Below are 21590 nucleotides of genomic sequence, written 5' to 3'. Positions count from 1 at the left end.
TTGGTGTGTGGCAGGTGACTTTAATGTGGTTAGGTCCCTGGCGGAGAGATCTACAGAAGGTCCGTGGACTCAGGCTATGATGCACTTTTCTGACTTTATTGATGGACATTAGCTTATTGATCTTCCTCTTGAGGGAGCTTCTTTCACTTGGTCCAGTGGAAGGGAAGCACCAACTCTCTCTCACCTTGATAGATTTTTGATTTCCGGTGACTGGGAAGAGAAGTTCCTGGCATTCCTTTGATTTGGATTGTGGAGGGTTGAGATCTCGTTGCACTCTTTTCAAATTTGAGAATATGTGGCTTCGTGCGGATAACTTCCAGGGACTCGTGCGTTCGTGGTGGGAGGAGAATCTGGTGGTGGGTACGTCGAGTTTTATTCTTGCAGGAAAGCTTCGTATTCTGAAAAATAATCTCAAAAGGTGGAATAAGGAGGTTTTTGGGAGTTTGGAATGAAGAAAGAATAGGGCTTTGGCTGATATTGTCGAGATTGATAGACTTGAAGGGGAGGATGTTCTTTCTGAATCCCAACGCAGTAGGAGAGCAGCTTGTCAGGCAGAATGTGTGGAGATTGCAGTTTTAGAGGAAATTTCGTGGCGTCAGAAATCTCGGGCCTTATGGCTCAAAGAGGGAGACCGGAATACCAAGTTTTTTCATAGAACCGCTAATGCTCATAGGAGGAATAATCACATTGGGCGGATGTGAGTGGATGGTGCAGTTTTGACTACGGAGGAGGAGGTGCGTAGCGGTATTGTCTCTTTCTACCAAAAGCTTTATTCTGAGCCTCTTCGATGGAGGCCACGTCTTGATGATCTTTACTTTGATTCTATTTCTACATTGGAAAGAGATGGGTTGGAAAATCCTTTTTCAGAGGAAGAGGTGCTGAAGGCCCTTAAGAGCTGTAATCGTGATAAGGCTCCAGGCCCAGACGGCTTTACTATGAGATTTCTGTTGGAGAGGTCCAGTACGAGGTGATGGACACTTTTCATGAGTTTCATTCCACGGGGCGGTTTGAGAAATCACTGAACGCATCTTTTATTGCTCTTATTCCTAAGAAGGGTGGTGCTTCTCATAATAAGGATTTTCGACCAATCAGTCTGATTGGATGCATTTACAAGCTCATCGCAAAAGTCCTTGCATTTCGTTTGAGGGAGGTTTTGGATGGAGTTATCTCTGAGTCTTAGAATGCTTTCATTGGGGGTAGATAGATCCTGGATTCCGCTCTTATTGCCAGTGAATGTGTGGATTCTAGATTGTGTAGTGGGGCTCCTGGGGTTCTATGTAAGCTGGATATCGAGAAAGCCTATGATCATGTCTGCTGGAATTTCCTGTTCTACCTGCTGGAGAGGATGGGCTTTGGTGAGAGATGGAGGAAATGGATTGTTTCATGTGTTTCCACTGTCAGTTTTTCGGTGTTTGTGAATGGGTCCCCTGCGGGGTTTTTCGGCAGCTCTCGCGGTCTGAGGCAGGGGGACCCTCTCTCCCCGTTCCTTTTTATTATTGTTATGGAGGCTCTTAGTAGGTTGATGAGAAGGGCGGTGGATTTGGGTTTTATCAGGGGTTTCAAGATCGGTCCCGACTCCGTTCAGCAAATGGAGATTTCTCACTTGCTCTTTGCGGATGACACTATTGTTTTTTGCGAGGCAGAGGTGTCCCAGTTGAGGTATCTGATATGTGTCTTAGTTTGCTTTCAGGCTGTCTCTGGTTTGAAAGTCAACGTGGGCAAGAGTGCGCTTGTCCTTGTGGGGGAGGTTCAGGAGGTGGACACTCTGGCTGCTTTTTTAGGGTGTGGGACACAACGTTTCCCTATCTCGTATTTGGGTTTGCCGCTGGGGGACTCGGCCAGGAGGGTAGGAAGTTGGGACCTGGTGATTGAGAGGTTGAAAGAAGATTAGCTGGTTGGAAAAAACAATATCTCTCCAAGGGTGGTAAAGTTACGTTAGTGAAAAGCATCTTGTCAAGCCTTCCAACGTATTTTCTTTCGCTCTTTCGGGTTCCAGCCTCGGTTGTTGGACGTCTTGAGATGCTACAACGAAACTTCCTTTGGGGGGGGTCATGGAGAGGAGTTTAAGTATCATCTTGTCAGATGGGAGTAGGTTTGCAGGCCTTTTCAGTTGGGCGGGCTTGGGATTCGGAGATTGGCCCCCTTTAATAGTGCTCTCCTCGGTAAGTGGCTTTGGAGATTCGGCAGTGAAAGGCATAGATTATGGAGAAGGGTTATTTCTTGTCGCTTTGGGGAGGAGAGAAGGCGGTGGTCAGCTAGGCCAGTTAGGTCTGCTAGTGGAGTAGGGGTGTGGAGGGCCATTGGAAAAGGTTGGGACGAGTTTTCCAAACATGTTAGATTCAAAGTTCGGGATGGAAGGTTTGTCCGGTTTTGGGAGGATCCCTGGTGCGCGGATAGTCCTTTGGCTCTTTTGTTTCCAAGGCTGTTCAGAATTGCTGTTGACAAACATGTTATGGTTGCTAACTGCTATCGCCTTGATAGCGGGAGGTTATCTTGGGATGTGCGATTCCGGCGATCTTTTCAGGATTGGGAGTTGGATGATGTCACTGGCTTGTTGGCTCTCTTGTACAGACAGGAGGTGGAGGGCACTGGTGTTGACTCCCTGATTTAGGTGCCCTCTTCTCAGGGGATGTTCCAGGTTCGGTCTTTTTTTGTGTGCCTTTCTGGTTTTCATGGCGTTTCCTTCCCGTGGAAGACGATGTGGTTGTCCAAGGCGCCTCTTATGGTGGCCTTTTTCGTGTGGACTGCAGCTTGGAGCAAGATTTTGACTTTGGATAACTTGAGGAAGCGAAGACATATTATTGTTAATCGGTGTTGTCTTTGTAAGTTGAATGAGGAGTCAGTGGATCACCTGCTGCTGCATTGTCCTGTGGCTCATGATTGTTGGAGTCTCATTTTTGATTTGTTTGGTATTCATTGGGTTATACCTCGGACATCTCGGGAATTGCTCGATATTTGGAGGGGCCATTGGGTGGGGGCTCAGGCGAGAGTCTTCTGGAGGGTAACCCCCTTTTGTGTTTGGTGGAGCATTTGGAAAGAGTGGAATAGAAAATCTTTTGATGGGAATGAGTCCTCCATTGGGGTGTTGAAATTTTCTATTATTTGTACTCTTTTTTGTTGGGGTTGGGGGAGAGATTTTTCCTCCATTGAGGATATTGTGGACTTTTTGGACTCCTTGAGATCATAGTTTCAGTTTTTTGTATAGCTTGGGACGCGTTCCCCTTTTGAACGCCTTCTAATATATTTTACTTATCGAAAAAAAAAAAAGATAGCAGCCTAATTATCACAATGCATCGGTATAGGAGTAGGAACATCAATACCCATTTCATGAAGAAGAGAGCGAACCCATAACATTTTAGAAGCGGTGTGAGCCATAACACGATACTCTACCTCAGCACTGGAGCGAGGACTAACAATTTGCTCTTTACCATGTCAAGAAACAAGGTTACCACCGGCAATGGTGCAATAACCAGATGTAGATTGTCGATCAGAGCGACTACCAGCCCAGTCAGTACCACTAAACCCTGTCACAGAAAGGGAAGAAGCTTTATACAAGAAGCCAATCCCAATGGCACCCTTCAAATAGCGCAAAATACGATAAACAACTTCAAAGTGAGGTTGACGAGGAGCATGCATATATTGACTGACGACACCAACAACATAAGTAATATCAGGATAAGTTACAGTAAGGTAAATCAATTTCCCAACTAGACGTTGATATCGACCAACATCCCCAAACAACTCCTCCTGTTCGTCATCAAGTTTGATGGAAGTATCCATAGGAGTATCAATCGGTTGAGCACCTAGCAGACCAGTCCCAGACAGAAGATCATGAACGTATTTTCGTTGAGATAGAGAGATGCCTTTGCAAGAACGAGCAACTTCAATCCCAAGGAAATATCGAAGAGCACCCAAATCTGTAGTATAGAATTGATGGTTCAAATGATGTTTCAACTTAGCAATATTGACCTGCAGAATCGTTCCCAGAGATAATAATATCATCAACATCGACAATCAAAATAATAATACGAGCAGAAGAGCGACAAATAAAGACATAATGATCAGAAGTGGAGCGCTGAAAGCCATATGCGATTACCATAACACTGAATCTATCAAACCAAGAATGACGTGATTGCTCTAGGCCATAGAGAGCCTTCCACAATTGAAACACGAGATGCTCACTACCAGGAACCACTTAACCAGGCGGTTGGTTCATGTAAACTTCCTCCTGTAAGTTTCCATGAAGAAAGGCATTCTTTATATCAAGCTAATACAAATGTCAGGAATAGCAAAATGCTACATAAAGGACTCATACTGAGTTAAGGCGGGTCACAGGAGAAAGGGTCTCCAGGTAGTCAACCCTATAGGTCTATGTGTATCCTTTGGCAACTAAACATGCCTTAAAGCGCTCAACTAAATCATCAAGATGATATTTAACAATATAAACCCAGCGACAACCAACAGTTTGTTTCCCAGGGGAAAGAGCAATAAGCTCCCAAGTTTGATTCTTGTCAAGGGCACTAATTTTCTCATCCATAGTGTGTTTCCATCCAGACAAAGATAGAGCTTGTTGATAAGAGGAGGGGACTGAAATAGAAGACAACGTAAAAGCGAAAGATTGCAAGGAGGGAGACACACGAGCATAGGACACAAAATTAGCAGTAGAATGTTGAGTACAAGAATGTTTACCTCGACGCAATGCAATGGGTAAATCATCAGCATTTTGAGTCGATGATGGAAGAACATGAATCTCTGGCTGAGAGGATGTTATGTCCGGACCATGAGAAACAACAGGTTGAGAGCTAGATCGCTGATAAAACTGCAAAGGAGGATTAGAAGGTGGAGCTACCGACTTCGGAAGAGTAGAATTAGAATGTGGAGTAAATGGCATCGAAAGTGTAGGAGAAGATAAGGAAGGCTCCCCCTCACGAGCAGATATGAGATCTAGTGACAAATTTTGACCAGATGATGAAAAGAAAGCAGTGGACTCAAAAAAGGTAACATCGGCACTCCCAAAGTATAGTCGAGACTTGGGATTGTAACAACGGTACCCAAATATCCAAGAAAAACACATTTACGAGCACGCAGAGATAGTTTATCCTGACCAGGATCCAGGATATGAACAAAGGCTACACATCCAAAAACACGAGGAGTGAGTTGAAAAGGTAGACACCGGGATATAAAAGAGAAAAAGGAGTTTGGTTATTCACAACCGCAGAGGGCATGCGGTTAATGAGATTACAGTCAGCCCAAAAATATTTTGGCACTTGCATATTGAATAACAAGGTACGAGCAACATGCAACAGATGGCGATGCTTTCGTTCAGCAACACCATTCTGTTGAGAAGCGTGGGCACAACTAGTCTGATGAATGATACCACGATTTGCACAGAAGGAATTCATGATAGATTGTGTACACTCCAAGGCATTATCAGATCGAAGAACCTTATAAAATTTAGCAATAACACGAGGCAACTCAGATCTCTCTTTCATCAAGAATAACCATGTCATTCGAGAATAATCTTCAACAAAGATAACAAAATATAGAAATCCATTCAAATTGGCAGTTCAAGATGGACCCCTGATATCTGTGTGGACTAAATTAAAGGATTGAGTCTGACAACTCTGACGATGACTTGGGAAGGAACTACGATGGTGCTTGCCTAACTGACAAGCTTTGCACTCTAAGACCGAAACATGACTCAATGTAGGAATAGCTAACCGCAACTTTGCCAAAGATGGGTGACCTAAATGAAAATGCCATTGAAGAGGAGCGACCATGGCACTCAAGTCTGATGCCAAAACAGGTTGAATTTTACTAAGATCCACGTAATATAACGTATCCTTCTCATGTCCCAAACCAATCATCTTCTTCGTCCTGAGGTCCTGAAGAACACGTGAAGTGGGGGAAAAAAGTTATGGAGCAATTTAGTTCTTTAGTCAATTGACTTGCAGAAATCAAATTAAAAGGAAAATTTGGAACTTAAAGACTAGAAGATAACGATAATGAATTGGTAGGATGAAGGACACCTTTCCCAAGAACAGGCCGAGAGGAACCATCAGTTAAAACTTAAAACAATGTGATGTTTAATAGGTTTTAAATCTAAAAATAAAGATAATGTACCAGACATGTGAGCAAGCTCCAGAGTCAATGACCCATGACAGAGAGGATTGAGCCACACATGCAATATTACCTGAATTAGCCAAGGTAGAAGTGGAAGTAGATGGAAGAGTAGTGCGCAACTTCTCAATAACCGCGCTAAGTTGAGTAATGAGTGCATCCCGAGAACCAGAATTGGAAGGTACATGCCCAGAAGTAGTATTAGACTGCAATTATTGTGTAGTACCACCGGTAGCCTGAACTACAAAATTTGGTTTGCCACATTTTTTCCAACAATAAGATTCACTACGATTTGAACCGCCACAGTTATTACACTTCTTGTCACCACATTCAGTAGGACGGTCACCATCATGGGAACCACCTCTAAAACAAGATCGTGGTTTATAATCAGCCACGAGCAAAATTTGGATGAGTACGACAATGTCGGATAGGTTTAGAATAAATGTGAAACCAGATTGAAAGGCCTCCGGACTTGGCAATAAATATAAACCAAAAAACAACACTGAAGCCAAATAATTTGTTCTAGATCCAATAATCAACTAGCAAGCAACAATTAAGGCCTGTCTCATTCCAAATTCATTATATTGGAGGAATCTGTGCATGAACAGTAGCAAAACAAGTGTTGAACAGTAGCAGAAATATCTTTTAACGGTAGCAGGAATCTTCGAAAAGCGCTGAATGGTAGCAGAAAATTTTAAACAGTAGCAGGAATCTTCAAACAATGCTGAATAATAGTAATACAGCGCCGATAGTGCTGAACAGTAGCAGAAAATTTCAAACAGTAGCAGAATTTTTCAAACAGTGCTGAACAATAGAAAAACATTGCTGATCTGTAGCAAACAAAGCTGAAAAGCATTAACACAGTGCCAAGTAGTAACTGCACAGTTCTGAACAGTAGCAAAAAAGAATCAAACAGTGCTGGACAATAGTAAATTGTTCTTAACAGTGGCAAGCAGTAGCAAAATAGTGCTGAAACACCCAGACTATAAATTTGGCTAAAATCTATGCAACTCTTTGAATCTTGCAACCAAATTCAAGACAATGATTCAAATATCTAAAACGCATTCGTTTTTTTTTTTTTTTGACAAGTATCTAAAACACATTCCTCTGTGTTGGATTTAGGGGTGGTAAAGTTTGACACGACCTGCCAACATGACTCGAACACGACACGAGTTAAACGGGTTTGGGTTAACCTTAAACGGGTTCGGGTCGTAAACTAGTCTACACGATTAACCCGTTTAGTTAATCGTGTCGTGTTTGGGTTGAGGGGTTCAATCCCTTTATACCCGTTTAACTATACGTGTCATAAACAAATTTCTATTTAAGTTCCAAAATAACTATCTAAACTTGTATCTTATAATTATTCTTTTGTAGATTAGAGATTGTTTAGTAATTTGGTTGGATTAAAACTTATATTTTTCTAGTATTTAATGTTTGATTGAGCATTATTAATAATTTAAATAATAAAATATTTGATTTTATTAAACAAGTCATTAAACGGGTTACACGTGTAACCCATTTAATAAACAGGTCGGGTTAGTGTTGAGGATTCCTGACACGATTATTAAAAGGGTTATGTTTGGGTTGGGCTTGTTTAGTAGAATACCCTTAAATCGACATGACACGATTACGACCCGCGAACACGAATTGCCACCCCTGGTTGGATTGAAGCAAAAAGGCAGCCAAAAAAACTCCAAAACAGCAGATCAAAACAAAGGGGCAGAAATCCAGAAAATGTTTCAAAAAAATTGAAACTACACCAAAAGAGCTTCAAAATGAAGAACAAAACCCACCATAATTACTAGGAAATTCTGGCGAGCATTGACCAGCTGCTGACGTCAGCATACAAATGATGACCTGCAGCTTTTCTGATCTCCTAAAACTTGATACAAATGTTTCCTAGCCTTCAATCTTCTGCTCTGATACCAAGTTGAAGCTTGTATGTGTGTGTTTTAGGGTTAGGTTAGAAGAAGAGAAGAGGGAGGAGAGAAAACTGAGAAAAATAAGAGGCATGTAGTCAGAACCCTAGAATAACTCATATATTAAGATGAGAATAAATACAATAATACCCCTATAATAATATCTAACATTCTGAATTCACCCCTTCGACTGGCCAATGATGGTAAGAGTTGTTCAGAGTGATTTTGCAAAACCTCAAGGGAAGTTGACCACAATTTTGACTTCAGGGGATCTGAGGGTAATTTACCCTTTTTTAAACAGATTATAAACACTAACTCTTTTTTTGGGAAATTAAAATGAAGTGTCATAATTATAAACACTACCTTGGCATAGCAATAAGTGCATATACCAAAGGAATGCCCATGCAATCAAAAGGTTATCTAGAAACCTTTTTTTCTCATCTTTGAAGCATTACTATAGTATATAACAGCTAATCCATATACCCATAATAACACATATTCTACCAATGTATTTAAGAAAACATAATTTGAAAATATGAGCTCTTATTTTTGAAAAAGAGGATAGTCTAGGCATAAGCTTGATATATCATTGGCAGTTTTGGTTTAGCCGTGGTATATGCGTGTGTATATAAAGCATATTAGAATTTTGTTGTTGTTGTTGTGTGTGTTTACACATATGAATGCACACACAACAATTATAAGAGGGTTTGCATAAAACTAAACCTAACAAAGATTTGAAGGGTTTAGGGGGTGGTCATAGGAAACCTCATGTCAACCCTTATCGTCCAGACATAACTGCTAGTTGACACAGCTGCCCAATTATGTATTTAAGAACTATGCTTGAGTGTGTTGATAAGGGGCTCATGAACACAAATATATGGCCGCGCATAGAAGGGGTGGAAGAGAGATGTGCAAGAGTAGGGCTAGAAAATACTCCCTTATATGAGTGCATACATACAATATATTCATGTGTATATGTTGCCACCTCCTCACTATATATGAGTCTTGTTTGTAAGAATTTGTTGGGACTGTCATGTCCGTACTTGTATTTACCCATTTTTTTTTTTTGTACTTCATAGGTGGTGAGGCAGGGTTTCATATGCCTCCTTGAGACCAAAAGGACTTCTGTTTTAGAAGAATATTATATTGTTTTACAGTGAAAGAAAAACTAAAAGCAAAGAGCAAAAAAAAAGGGCTCTTGGTAAATCTAATACAATATAGAATAAACTAACTCTAAATTGTAGTTCTGTTGAGATCCACTAGTGTTTTTGATGGGTTAAGAAACATGCAACAGGCTCGCAGCTAATTGACCTCTTTAACGATCAGATCCTGGAATGGCCAAGGTTGATTATTGACTTTGTATAAATAAATCAAAGAAGTACTCGTTGATAATAAACATACTAAAATTTGAAATTTGGTAAATTTATTGTAAGAATCTAAAGGGTCATTACCAGGTCTCCGTAAATCAAGGATGCTTTTTTTTTTTTTTTTTTTTGGGTTGGGGAGCGTGGAGGGGATTGGATTCAGAGTGCAGACGTACCTTCACAAATATTCCGCATTGTGGTTGTTCTCAAGAAAAATACGTGTCTGATTTTGAAAAATCAGTGTCAGCAACAAGAAACAAAAAATGAAGTTCATGTCACTCGGAATGACATATTTTATTGTCAAATAATTTATATTAACAAAAAATGTCTCTTGAGTTATTGTAAGTTTATGACTGTTTTACTTAACCTGTGTCATGACCCATTAGAGAGCCCCTTTTGACACTTCTGAAGCACACACATCATCACCATCATCAGCCTCATGGTTTAACTTTTTCCGTTCTTTTAATATCACGAGCCATTTCACCGATCGGATTTAAATTTTGAAAACTATTTCTTATTACTTCATTCCATACTAATTTTGGTCGTCCTCTGTGTCTCTTACCATTTATCTGAACCAATCTGCTATTTCTAACTAGTGCATCTAGAGTTCCACAATTTTTTTTTTCCTAGTTGGTACACAACCCCCCCAAAGGAATTGTTTGCTCCCAAGAGGAGGCGAACCTTAGACCTGATACTTCCTGAGGCACCAGGGCGAAGTGACTTACCCGCTTGAGCCAATCCTTTGGGGTTGAGGTCCACATTGAATTTGTCCATACAACCTAAATCTACTCTCTTTAATTTTCTCACTAATAGACGCCACTCATAGTTTCTCTCTTACATGTTGATTAACCATATCTCTTCTAGTTATTCCTAACACTCATCTCAGTATTTGCATTTCTGCTACATTAACATGCTGTTCTTGTTTCTTTTTTAACACCCAAAACTCTGCTCTATATAAGATAACCGATCTAATAACTGTCCTATAAACTTTCCCTTTTTAACTTTTTTGATTTCCATTATGATAGAGAATGCCGCTAGTTTGCCTCCATTTTTTTTTTTTTTTTTTGATAAGTAGTTTGCCTTCATTTTGTCCAACTTTTTCGTCTTCTACTACTTATATCATCATCAGTCTCTCCATCGTTTTGTCCGATTGATCCTAAATATAAAAAAAATGAGTACTTATAATAATGCTTTGGTCTTGAATTGTTGTTCCTACATTATCATTTTCTATAGTATTGCTAAATTTACATTCCACATGTCCCGTTTTATTTCTATTAATTTAAAAACCCTTTGACTCTAATGCGCTTATCCGAGTTTCCAATTTTATTAATATGGAGCACCATGTCATCCGCAAATAACATGCACAATGGAATGTCTCTTTGTTAGTCTTTCGTTATTTCATTCAAGATTATCGTGAATAAATATGGACTTGGTGCTGACCCTTGGTGTAGCTCCATTTTATTAGGAAAATCATTAGTCCCTCCCCAGGTTCCATATATAGTATGAAGTCTACTTTTGTATCCTTGTACATATCCTGAATAAGTTCTATTAATCTTAGAGGAATATGTTTATTTGTAAAGCCCACCAAATTAATTATATCTCTAGGTTTTTTTTATCATACGCCTCTCCAAATCTATGAAAATTATGTGTAGATCCTTTTGTCTGCTTCTGCAATCTTTCATTAACTGCCTTAATTAAGTAAATAGCCATTTAGGAAAAAAAAAATAAAGAAAGTAAATAGCCTCTATAGTAGATCTCTCCTGCATAAATCCAAATTGATTTTCAGTCAAATTACATAGCCTCTATAGTAGATCTCTCCTGCATAAATCCAAATTGATTTTCAGTCGCATCACATTATTTCTTTAATCTTTTTTTTTTTTTTCTATTACCCTTTCCTATAGCCTCATAGTGCAACTCTTTAATTTAATTCCTCGATAATTGCCGTGATTCTGTATCTCCTTTAGTTTTGTAGATTGGGACTATTGTACTTGTCCTCCATTCATTGGGCATCGTGTGTTCCTCTAGAATTTATCAAATAAATTTGTTAGCCATTCAAATTCTACCATTCCTAAGATTCTCCCTACCAATGTTGTTTGGTCCTACTGCTTTTGGAAGTGGAGCAAACTTACTAGAAATCTGGATATGGATGGGAGAGAGAAGCTCCCAAAGTATATTGTTATTGGAGGCTAAATCATAAAAGTATCAAGGTAAACTTTAGGAAGCTTATCATCAAGATTTTTGGATATATGGATGGGAGAATCATTTTTCACAGAAAGCCTGCCGCCTAATAGTGAAAATGACTGCCACTGTAATTTATCTGAGACGACCACAATGGGGTTTTAGGTAACAAATGTTTGGAATTAGGCATTATCATTTTTTACATTAGTTGCAGTATAAGACTTGTTCTTGAAATGAAACGTAAAAAATCATTTATTTATGTTTAACATTCCTCTTGGGCTCCTGAACTTCTTCTAATGTGTAAATATCTATATTCTAATAATTTTATGACTCTCTCTCTCTCTATGTGGTTTGTGTTTGTTATAAAAGTATCTTCACATTTAGAAATAAAATTACTAAAAGGTTTTTGTGTCAATGTATGAGGGTTTCATCTCATAGCAGTGTGTAGAGTGCCTGCATGATGCTTTCCCCTGTAATAAGACCTGATCTATTATCTATATGCAGTTTACTGATCTCTTTCCTCGCATGCAGGGGGCATTGTGAACAACACATTGAGACCACCCGTTCCAAGCTACTGCGACCCTGAATGGCGATTACTAATGGAGCAGTGTTGGGCCCCAGATCCAGTGGTCCGCCCATCATTCACTGAAATTGCTAGGCGCTTACGTGTGATGTCTGCAGCATGTCCAACAAAACCACAGGGTTATCAGGCACAAAACCAGGTACCCAAGTAATGGCGTATGTTCCCCTCATGTAGGGCTTTGATTTACCTCTTATAGTGATGAGTTCTTTATTCCAATAAACTCCGTAAAGGTGTTGTGTATCATATGAGTGGGGAGAATGGGCTCCCGTCAAGAGTGTGAGAGTATAGGTTGGTTGGTTTCAGAATAATTACTGGAAAAGAATATGGTTTTTTTTGCAAAAATCCTGAAGAAATCAATTTTATATGTAAAGCTATTATTTGTATCTAATGAAAATGCAAACTGGCCTTGGGTATGCGTGTAATGTTTGTGATTTGTATGGAAAAGGAAAAAGGAAAAAGAAAAAAGAAAAAGAAAAACTGATCTTTTGTCATGTCTGAAGATAAACTCTCGTCCTGTGATCAAGTTAGACCTAGATATTAGGTGTTCATTATTGGTAGAGCTTGAAAAGACTCCGGTCAATACTTTGGCTTTTGACAACACCAGTCAACACCACCCCCAACAAAAAAAAAAAACAAAAAAAAAAGGTCCTCTTTAGGTGTGTTTGGACTTGCAACTTACATTAGCTGTTGCTATGCGGTTTAAGGATAAAAGCCAAGCCACATATGGTCCATTCCTTTTTTATACATTTAATACTGCATGCATGGTCAGATTCTGTATGTTGACGTAATCTGAACATAGTAGTGCGAAATCTGAACATAGTAGTGCGAGGTCTACGTTCAATTGTTAAGCATCTCAGATGGAAAATTTTCACTGCCTTCTTTTGCTTCTTCCTTCTCGTAATTTAAAAAAAAAAAAAAAAATAGTATTTATTGCTTTGCGAGCGTAATTGCATAACTTTTATACATGGTAATTAATGATAACTCAGTTCCAATCCAATTTAGTGTCATTTTGCTATGGATTACAAATTTGGGGAAATTCCTTCGTGGTTTTATGGTACAGTCTACGGATGTTGAAGTGTTTAAATTGCATTCTTCAGCAGGATTTGAGAAATCACAATCTAATTGGTGTTATTTTTGCCATTGGGGCTTAATTTCTATCTCAAGCTTATCTGATTAGGTACTAATTTGTTTTCCACTTTCTAAGAAATCACAATCTAATTGGTGTCAATTTTTTGGGGCTTAATTTCTATTTCAAGCTTGTCTGATTAGGTCCTAATTTGTTTTCCACTTTCTAAAACTACAACTTTTCCTTTCATGCTAATAAAAAAAAGAGTAAATTCGGAGTAGGACAATTTAATTATAACCAAATTAGTAAACATTAACTTACCAGTAGGGCCGGCAAAATATACCCAAACCCAATTACCTGCGCAAACCCTCCTTTTTCTCTCCTCTCTCTTCGTCTCTCTCTCCTTTCTCTGTTTTTCTCTCTCCACATTCTTTCTGCTTTCTCTCTCTCCTCTCCGTTTCTCGCTATTATTATCTTTTTGTTGTGGTAAGTGGCAAAGTTCCCAGCACGTGTAACAGTGCGAATCAATAAAGAGAGAAAAAAAAAAAAACAGTTTTAAATTTAGTTTCTGGCAGCTAAAGAGAAAAAAAACTGCATTTATTTACTTTATGCTTTTATTTACTTTTTGTATACAGTGACGGAGCCAGGATTTCAAGTGAGGGGGCCACACTGTCAAAAAATAATAATAATAATAATACGGAGTACATATATATATAACAACTATAAAATTTAAAAAGACAAAGAAGAAGAAAATTATTAAAATATAAAAGGAAAATAAAAATGAAATTTTTTTAACAGAAAATAGTTAAAAAGTTTCAATTGAGGAAGAAAAATTAGGAATGTAAAGAGTAAAAAGAGAAAAATAAAGAAAAAATAAGAATATAATTTTAAGAATTACAAATTTGAGGAGGGCACTATATAAATTTTGTCATATATATGGAATTTTTTAAAAAAATTATCACATATATTATAAGTTGCTGGCCAATTCAGGGGGGGCATGTGTCCCCCATAGGCCTTCGTTGGCTCTGTCCCTGTGTGTATATGTACATTTAGATAGAATTAAAAAAAAAGCAGTTAAAGAGAAAAAAACTGCTTTTATTTACTCTGTGTACATGTAGATTTGAAAGAGAAAAGTAAGAGAGAAAAAAAAAAAAATTTGCTTCTTCAAATAAAGTAAATAAATATATATATATATATGAATAGTATGTATTTTTATTTACAGGAACTTTTTTAACAATAACACTATTTGTTATTGGGACAATTTGTATCTAAAAATATTCAGGTTTTTGGGTTGAGTGTGGGTTGACTTGCCCATTTAACACCCAACCCGTTTATGACCGTCATAAATGGGTTAATAATGAGTTACTGACTCAATACTGACTAGCTCATTTACCAATTGCCCCGTGAGTCAAATTTGCTGCTACACCCCAAGCTGGCTCAGTGCTACCAGGAGGTCAGAGTAAGTAGAATGAGAATCCATCTCAAATCATAATCAAAGGAATAAAGGTTACTTCTTGCATCCAATCCAGGAGGAGGCAGGGGAAGGGATCAACAAGCACAAATGATGAAGAACCACTTGCATTCCATGAGTCTAATTATTACTATATATAAAAGAAAAAAAACAGAGGATAAAGCAGAAATTAAGAAATGACTTTCTGTGTACTGCATTCTGATGGTATTTGAATTCAAACTTATCAATAGAAGCCCTCCTGTCATTATATATATATATATATATATATATATATATATCAACCATAACACATACTTTCAAGCATTCAGCACAAGATCACACCTAAAACCATTCCTTCCTAGAATTTGGTAAAGAAACAAGGACAAAGCATCATTCTCTCATAATCAACCAAAACACAATAGCTAAATCTAATGAAAAAAATTACAAAACTAATAATACCTCTGTAGCACATCATATTTTCACTTAACACTATAACATCTTAATGCGATCCTTCAATAAAATCTATAATTAAAAACCAGAGCAAGTAGGAACTCCTTGATTGATTCAAAAAATCTAAATAGTCAACTAGAAATGGTTCAATCCAATATACAGAAAAGATAATGGAAAAGTAACATCAATAGCCTTTTTTACTTGCTTCCCAAAACGGAACTATCACAGGGTTTGGGGAACTAAAAAGCAACTTGCTCGATAAATATGGAACTTGTTGGGAACGCCATTATCAAGAATAAGAGAATGATTACGGTTATGCAAAGAAGGTGATCTATTTACTACAGTTTGCTGACACATACTAGAAACAAGATTTACATAGAAAATCATACAATAACCAACTTGTAACATGAAGAATTGAAATACGGTAAATCAATATTGTGCACTTCTGCAAATCGACTTTTGATGTTCAATAATCCGAGAGATGTTCCCATATGTAAAGCCACAGCAACATAGCATATGCTTGCATATTAAAGTGCCCATGCAAAATTTAAATAGTTGAAACTAGCGCTTACGCTTGCATATTGCTCTTACATTAACCAAATTAAATATTTAAAATGCTGCAATATATGGATGAAAGATGGTCCATCCATGTGACCACGGCTACACTGACACAACTAGTCTGAAAAAAGAATCGTGTAAAAGGTTCTTTTTTGTATTTTCCCAAACATTCCAATTCTATATTTACAAATTTGATGCGGAAAGGAACTTTCATTATATGTATATATATATAAAGGAGTTACAACCATTTAGGTATCTTTCTAAAACTACAATATCTTGAAGTTACAGAAACAAAGTTCTTTACTGCCCATATATTTTTCAGCTAAAAGGAGCATTGTATTTGCAACACATTCAGCACACTAATGAGCAGAGTACTACCTTCAACACTAATTTATTCTCAGCCCAATCACTGATCATTAAGTTACATAAAGCAGTAACAGCCTGTTTTCACACGAACGGGAATAAGTTTAACAGAAAAAGAGGGAAGACAACAATGTCTAGGTTGATGCAAAACGATCACAATTCATTAGGTTTTCAATTAATCGCCATATGTGGGTGTAGTCTAACAAAGAATATCAAAATTCCAAAAGAGAAAAGAAAGAAAAAGATGATCAGCATGGAGATTCTTTTGACATTAATAAAGAAGGGAGTTTAAATAGGCATTTACCACCATACCATGCTACAGGTACAGGGTGGAGGTGACCATGAATAGCCACTGGCAGAACATGTTGATGCATGATAGTTCATGAACATCTGCACTTTTGAAAGTCAAACCTTCGGCACAATGCGTCTATAAACTGATTTGAAAGTTTGCCCTCCATTTCGCGCAACCTTTTGTCCTTCCTCAGTTGCAGAGTTCAAGAGCTTTACAACTGGATCGACATCAAGTTCTTCCTCTGTGAGCACTTCAAACATTGGGTGACCCTCCAAACAAGTCTTCATCCACGCTCCAAGTTCTTCTACATCTGTAATTGTGTATATAATCCCACCAACCTCAAGAGTGTAAGCATACTCATCTAACAAGTGTGGGCTGATCACCCGACGGCGGTGATTTTTCTCCTTGAAGTGAGGATCAGGGAACAGGAAAAACATCTTTGAAAGCTGTCCTTTCTCAAAGTAATTTGGAATGTATTTCATGGAGTTAGTCCGGACAACCGAGATATTCTGGTACTGACCAGGATTAGCGATCCTCAATGCCAAGACCCGTTCCTTGACGTACTCCGTTACCTTGTCCCGCAATTCCATACCAATCATCAGGGTCCTAGGGAAAAGGGTCGAAAGACTAATTAAAAGACCTCCAAAACCACAACCGATGTCTGCAAACTGGATCTTTTTGGAACTAGCATCTTGATCAGATGATGGAAAGAGTTGCGGGAAATGAAGGGAATAATCAACCTGAGAAGGCGTGATTGGAACTGGGAAATGAGCGTCACTTAATGGGTTACTGTGAGCTCGTGCCCGATAGAATCGTTTCCGTGGCAGGCGAGTTGTCTTGCTGAGATAAGGATTTGCCTCGTTCTCCAACATCACTTTCTCTCAAAAACTGCACAATAGCAACAAGTTAAAATCAATAGGATCATGGCAAATCTAAAGCTACTTGTTTTATAAAAGGAGAAGGAATAGCATATAGGGCTTTGATGGCTCTTTACATTTAATCCGCAAAATCTTCAAGTTGCGTAGAGAAAAACCCAGTTATTCTATGGAATCACATATGGTGAGCATAGACTGGGAAGGGGAGGAGTGAATATGTCTATTTTTTCTCGTGATTAGGAAGGTTGTTCAAATTCAATTTTTAATAACCATGCAATGAAAGAAAGAATCATAAAGCAAGAGAGAGACATGAAGTGTGATTGAAAGATATGTGTTAGTACTAAGGCCTGTGTTTGTAAGTAATTCATATCTTTCTAGTTTCTTCATTCTACTAACTACTTATAGCTGGACTACTCATGCTCGCTATCCCATACAGTGCCCAGTTGTTAAGTAATAAATATCACCAAGGTTTCCTAACTTTCCAGCATAGAAATGGAAAGATTGAAGAACATTGATTTTGCTAGAACTTTATTACATCTACTGGATAATATCTACCTTGATGAAGACTGTCCACAGTAAATAGATTCTCCAACTTTAACCACCACACACACCCAAAAGAAGAAAAAAAACAAAAAAAACACAAAAAAACTTGAAATGCACCAACCTGAACCGCCTTAATCTAGATGGATACAAAAACCTTTTACCAGACTCCCATGATTTTCTATACTTTTAGGTCATCTGTGTGTAGAACGGTTGTTCAGCATTGAAATAGAAACATAAAATGAATAAATATCATTCTTCAATGGGGATATATATAATTTTATTTTTCAACAATACACCAAAAGTGGTGTTTTTTTTTTTATACAACAACACGTTTTGTTTAAATAGTATGCTACAGTTGGCCCTAAGAAGACGCATAATATATCAAATTCTTCAATATATAAATGATGAGATCTGAATCTAGCGTATTGACAGCAAAATAAGAAAGATGACAAAATTAACTTAGAGAGGAGGATGATTTGCATACCTACCTCTGTTGTTCCAATTTGAGGACTGGGAAGTGAACGAGTGCTTCTTCTGAGCTTTTGGATAGGGATTGGAAGAGTGTTCCTAACGTTGGTTGTATCAGTAGAAACTAGAAAGGAGCGGAACTTTGTGCTGTGTGCCCTAGTTTTGCAGTTGGGTCTATCAGTAGAAACTAGAAAGAAGCGGAACTTTGTGCTGTGTGCCCTATTTTGCAGTTGGGTCTATCAGTAGAAACTAGGAAGGAGCGGAACTTTGTGTTGTGTGCCCTAGTTTTGCAGTTGGGCCTATCAATTGGGGTTTTAAAATTTCAATTGCATTAGTTTGATACAGGGGCTTCCATTAGCATATGGGCTTGGATCTCTAATTGGGTTGGAATCATACCAATTGGCAAAGAGGGTCTTGGCGAGTGTTCACTGTTCAGGGTCTGCTCGGGGATAGAGAGAGAAAGAAGAGCACGTCAGAGAGAGGGAGAGTAATAACCTTGTAGTTGGTGTTGGATTAAGATTAATAACCTTGTAATTGGGTTGGAATCATACCAATCGGTGAAGGTTGGAGAGGCCTGCTGTGGCTGTGCTCGTCTTCGTCTTCGTCTGCGTCTGCGTCTGCGTCTTCAATGAGAGTAACTTCAGTTTAATCCGATGACATATGGGTTAATGAGGTTAATGGGCTTATGGGCTAGTGGAACTGTGGAATGGATGCTCGTGCTGTTTGTATTACTACACAGCTTTTGAACAAAAGACAACTCGATGGGCCATTAGAAACATAAAATGGTTGGACTAAACTTTTAGTAAAATATTGGGTTAATTTCAACACACCCCTGAACTTTGATTATATCCCACCTATATTTTTTTGTTGGTTTCAATATTTCACTTACACCCCTTAACATTTTTATTTAGATACCAAATTGCCCCTACCGTTAAACATCTGATGGTGTGTGCTGATGTCACCCTGAAAAATTCTGTAGAAGGTTAATTTTGCCTTCTAATATCTGAAATTACATATTTAGCCTTATTGACCAATGTAGAATTACAAAACTACAATTCATTTATTAACTCAAAAGTATAGTAATGCCCTTCACTTAAAATATATGCAGAGATGGGTAGGGTAGGTCGGTGCCGGAGTGATTCCGGTGGTGGATGATCGCCGGAAAGAAGTGGGTCAGAAGGTGAGTGGTTGTATATATATATATATGTATGTAATGTAAATATGTGTATATGTTTATAAGTTTATATGGATTATAAATTGGAAAATACTTCGCCTTTCCACTCATTCTCCCACCACATCACCGTCATCATCCTCAACGCCTTCGCGGCATCACACTCCGGCTACACCACCGTCACCGCCCTCTCTGACTATGCCCACGGCTATAGGTGATGGTTCGGGCTGTTTAGATCTGTAGAGAGAGAAATCGAATGACCTGACTCGGTTTAGCAGAGACGGGACTCGGACGAGTTGGGGTGAGTCGCGTTCAGTAAACTGTTATGGTGAGGCGGTCGGTGGTGAGGAGAACATCGGCGATCTAGAGGAAGAAGATGACTGACGTCGCATGAGACGCGTTGACTTAACACTGAGTTACAGTTGCGATGAAATATTTTGGTTCTGAAATGTTGGTGATGGCGCCGAGAGTAACGAGGTTATGGTTGCCGACGGTGAATCCCGTGAAGGCGGTGCCGAAATTAACCTGTTCGTGTTACCGATGGTGAAGTCAGTGAAGGCGGCGCCAGAATTATGCTGCTGATGGTGAAGCCTGTGAAGGTGGTGCCAGAATTACCTTGTTCGTCCCCACCGATGAAGCGTTCTCGGATCTTTCGGCTACTGGCAAGTAGCCAAGTTCAATCTGGAGTTAAACGTGAACCCGATTCAGCCGTTGCTTTAGACTAAGGCAAGGGTGCCGGCCGGAAGCTACATCCTGCACATATCAAGGGTTAATAGTGGCGATCGACACCAGGATCGTGTTGGAAACGGCATTAGAAAACGCAAACTTTGGAAGGATTTTTAAAGGATTTTTAAAAAGATTCCGCTAAGAATTTTTTGCAAATCTACTGATGCTTATAAAGCCTAAATGAGTGTGAATAAAGTGGGAAATGCTTGTCCTACATCGAAAAAGTAGCAAAGCAACCTTGAGTATAAATATGTCTAGTATGGGATTTGGGTTTGGGCCCAAGGGCACCCAAGTTTTTAAGAGGGGGAGGACCTAGGCTAGCCTGGATCCGAACCAACTACCACACGCGCGCGCCGCCCGCCCGACCCGGTCGGGGCTTGATTGTGAAATGGGTTTAACTTTTTACCCAAAGTTGGAATGGGCCTGTGTGGTTTTTATTTTGATGCTGGACTTATCAAAATGGGCCTGTTTACTGGGCTGAATTAATGAGTTGGATTATTTGCTTGCTGGACTGGACGAAATTAAAGGGCTGGATCAGAATTTGAACCAAGAGTTGCACCCTTTACAAATTAAAAAACCACCAACAGTTTTTTAATTCTGATTGGTCAACAATGGTTGCACCCATTCGGATTATGGGTGCACCCATTCAGAATAGGCACCAACAAGCCTATAAATACCCATCATTGTCTTCATTTCAAAACACACCAAGTTCAGAAATCTTCTTCTCTTCTTCTGAATTTCTTCTTCTAATTCTTCTTTGTTCGGTTCAGCCACTGGTTTGGGTTCAACCTAAACTGGTTTGGATTGGGTTCGAACCTTGATTTCCAAGTTTCAGTTCAATCTTGGTTTCCTAGTTTCGGTTCAATCTTGGTCTCCGAGTTAGGGTTCAATCCTGGTCTCCGAGTCTGAGTTCAACAGAGATTACTACACCGAGCCGGTTCGCCTATTCCATTGGTTTGAAGTGCTACTACCAAAGGAAGAAAAGTCGTTGTATCCTGGGAGATAGACGCTGAAGAGTCCGTTAGCACCGTAGCGGGGCGTATCTGTCTTAAGGCTATAGAATTAAATTCTAGCCTCGACTTTATCAGGTTCTTTTATACTATAGTATATGATACATAATTAATTTTTTTATTTTTCAACAATCTTAAGACAGATATCTTTATACTATAGTAATAATTATTTAATTATTATTCTTGTTATAATTAATTATAATTTGACTCATGGTCTGTATATCAATATATAACAGACAAATGGCAAGTACGAGTATTACCGTGCCTAATGTTCCCGTCAGTCATGGGGAGAAGCCCGAAAAATTCAACGGGACAAAGTTTAAAAGGTGGCAACAGAAACTGATGTTCTACCTTACAACTCTGAATCTAAGCAAGTATCTGACTGAGACTGCTCCAGTATTAGATGAGGGTGATACAGACATTACCAAACTTGGAGCTGTTGATACATGGAAGC

At 38.8% G+C, this 21590-nt stretch overlaps 2 protein-coding genes across 6 annotated transcripts in view; one reads left to right on the top strand and one right to left on the bottom strand.

Annotated features, from left to right (window-relative positions):
* LOC132268566 (uncharacterized) overlaps positions 1-12577 on the top strand; it is a 36427-nt gene extending 23850 nt beyond the window's left edge. The window contains exon 9 of the mRNA XM_059769400.1: positions 12113-12577. Coding sequence (XP_059625383.1) covers positions 12113-12315 — 203 coding nt within the window. The 3' untranslated portion in view covers positions 12316-12577. The remainder of the gene's footprint in view (positions 1-12112) is intronic.
* Positions 12578-16063: 3486 nt separating this feature from the next.
* LOC132268576 (tRNA (guanine-N(7)-)-methyltransferase) lies at positions 16064-18965 on the bottom strand. Of its 5 annotated transcripts, none has more exons than XM_059769423.1 (3): positions 18757-18964; positions 18246-18668; positions 16064-17231 (listed from the first exon to the last, which is right to left on the bottom strand). In XM_059769423.1, exon 3 carries the CDS (start codon positions 17213-17215, stop codon positions 16457-16459), a length of 759 nt encoding a protein of 252 aa, XP_059625406.1. In that variant the 5' UTR covers positions 17216-17231; positions 18246-18668; positions 18757-18964; the 3' UTR covers positions 16064-16456. The 5 variants fall into 5 exon arrangements, with proteins under 5 accessions (XP_059625406.1, XP_059625411.1, XP_059625416.1 ...); XM_059769428.1 differs by having other exon boundaries at positions 18781-18964; XM_059769433.1 differs by lacking the exon at positions 18246-18668 and having other exon boundaries at positions 18781-18965.
* Between the last annotated feature and the right edge of the window lie 2625 nt (positions 18966-21590).

The sequence above is a fragment of the Cornus florida genome, unplaced genomic scaffold, assembly GCF_030987335.1.
Source record: "Cornus florida cultivar Cherokee Brave unplaced genomic scaffold, ASM3098733v1 CherokeeBrave_3.0.0_Hap2_Chr01, whole genome shotgun sequence".
Classification (NCBI taxonomy): Eukaryota; Viridiplantae; Streptophyta; class Magnoliopsida; order Cornales; family Cornaceae; genus Cornus; species Cornus florida.
The sequence above is the reverse complement of the archived record's forward strand: the minus strand, read 5'-3'. Positions and strand labels throughout refer to the sequence as shown.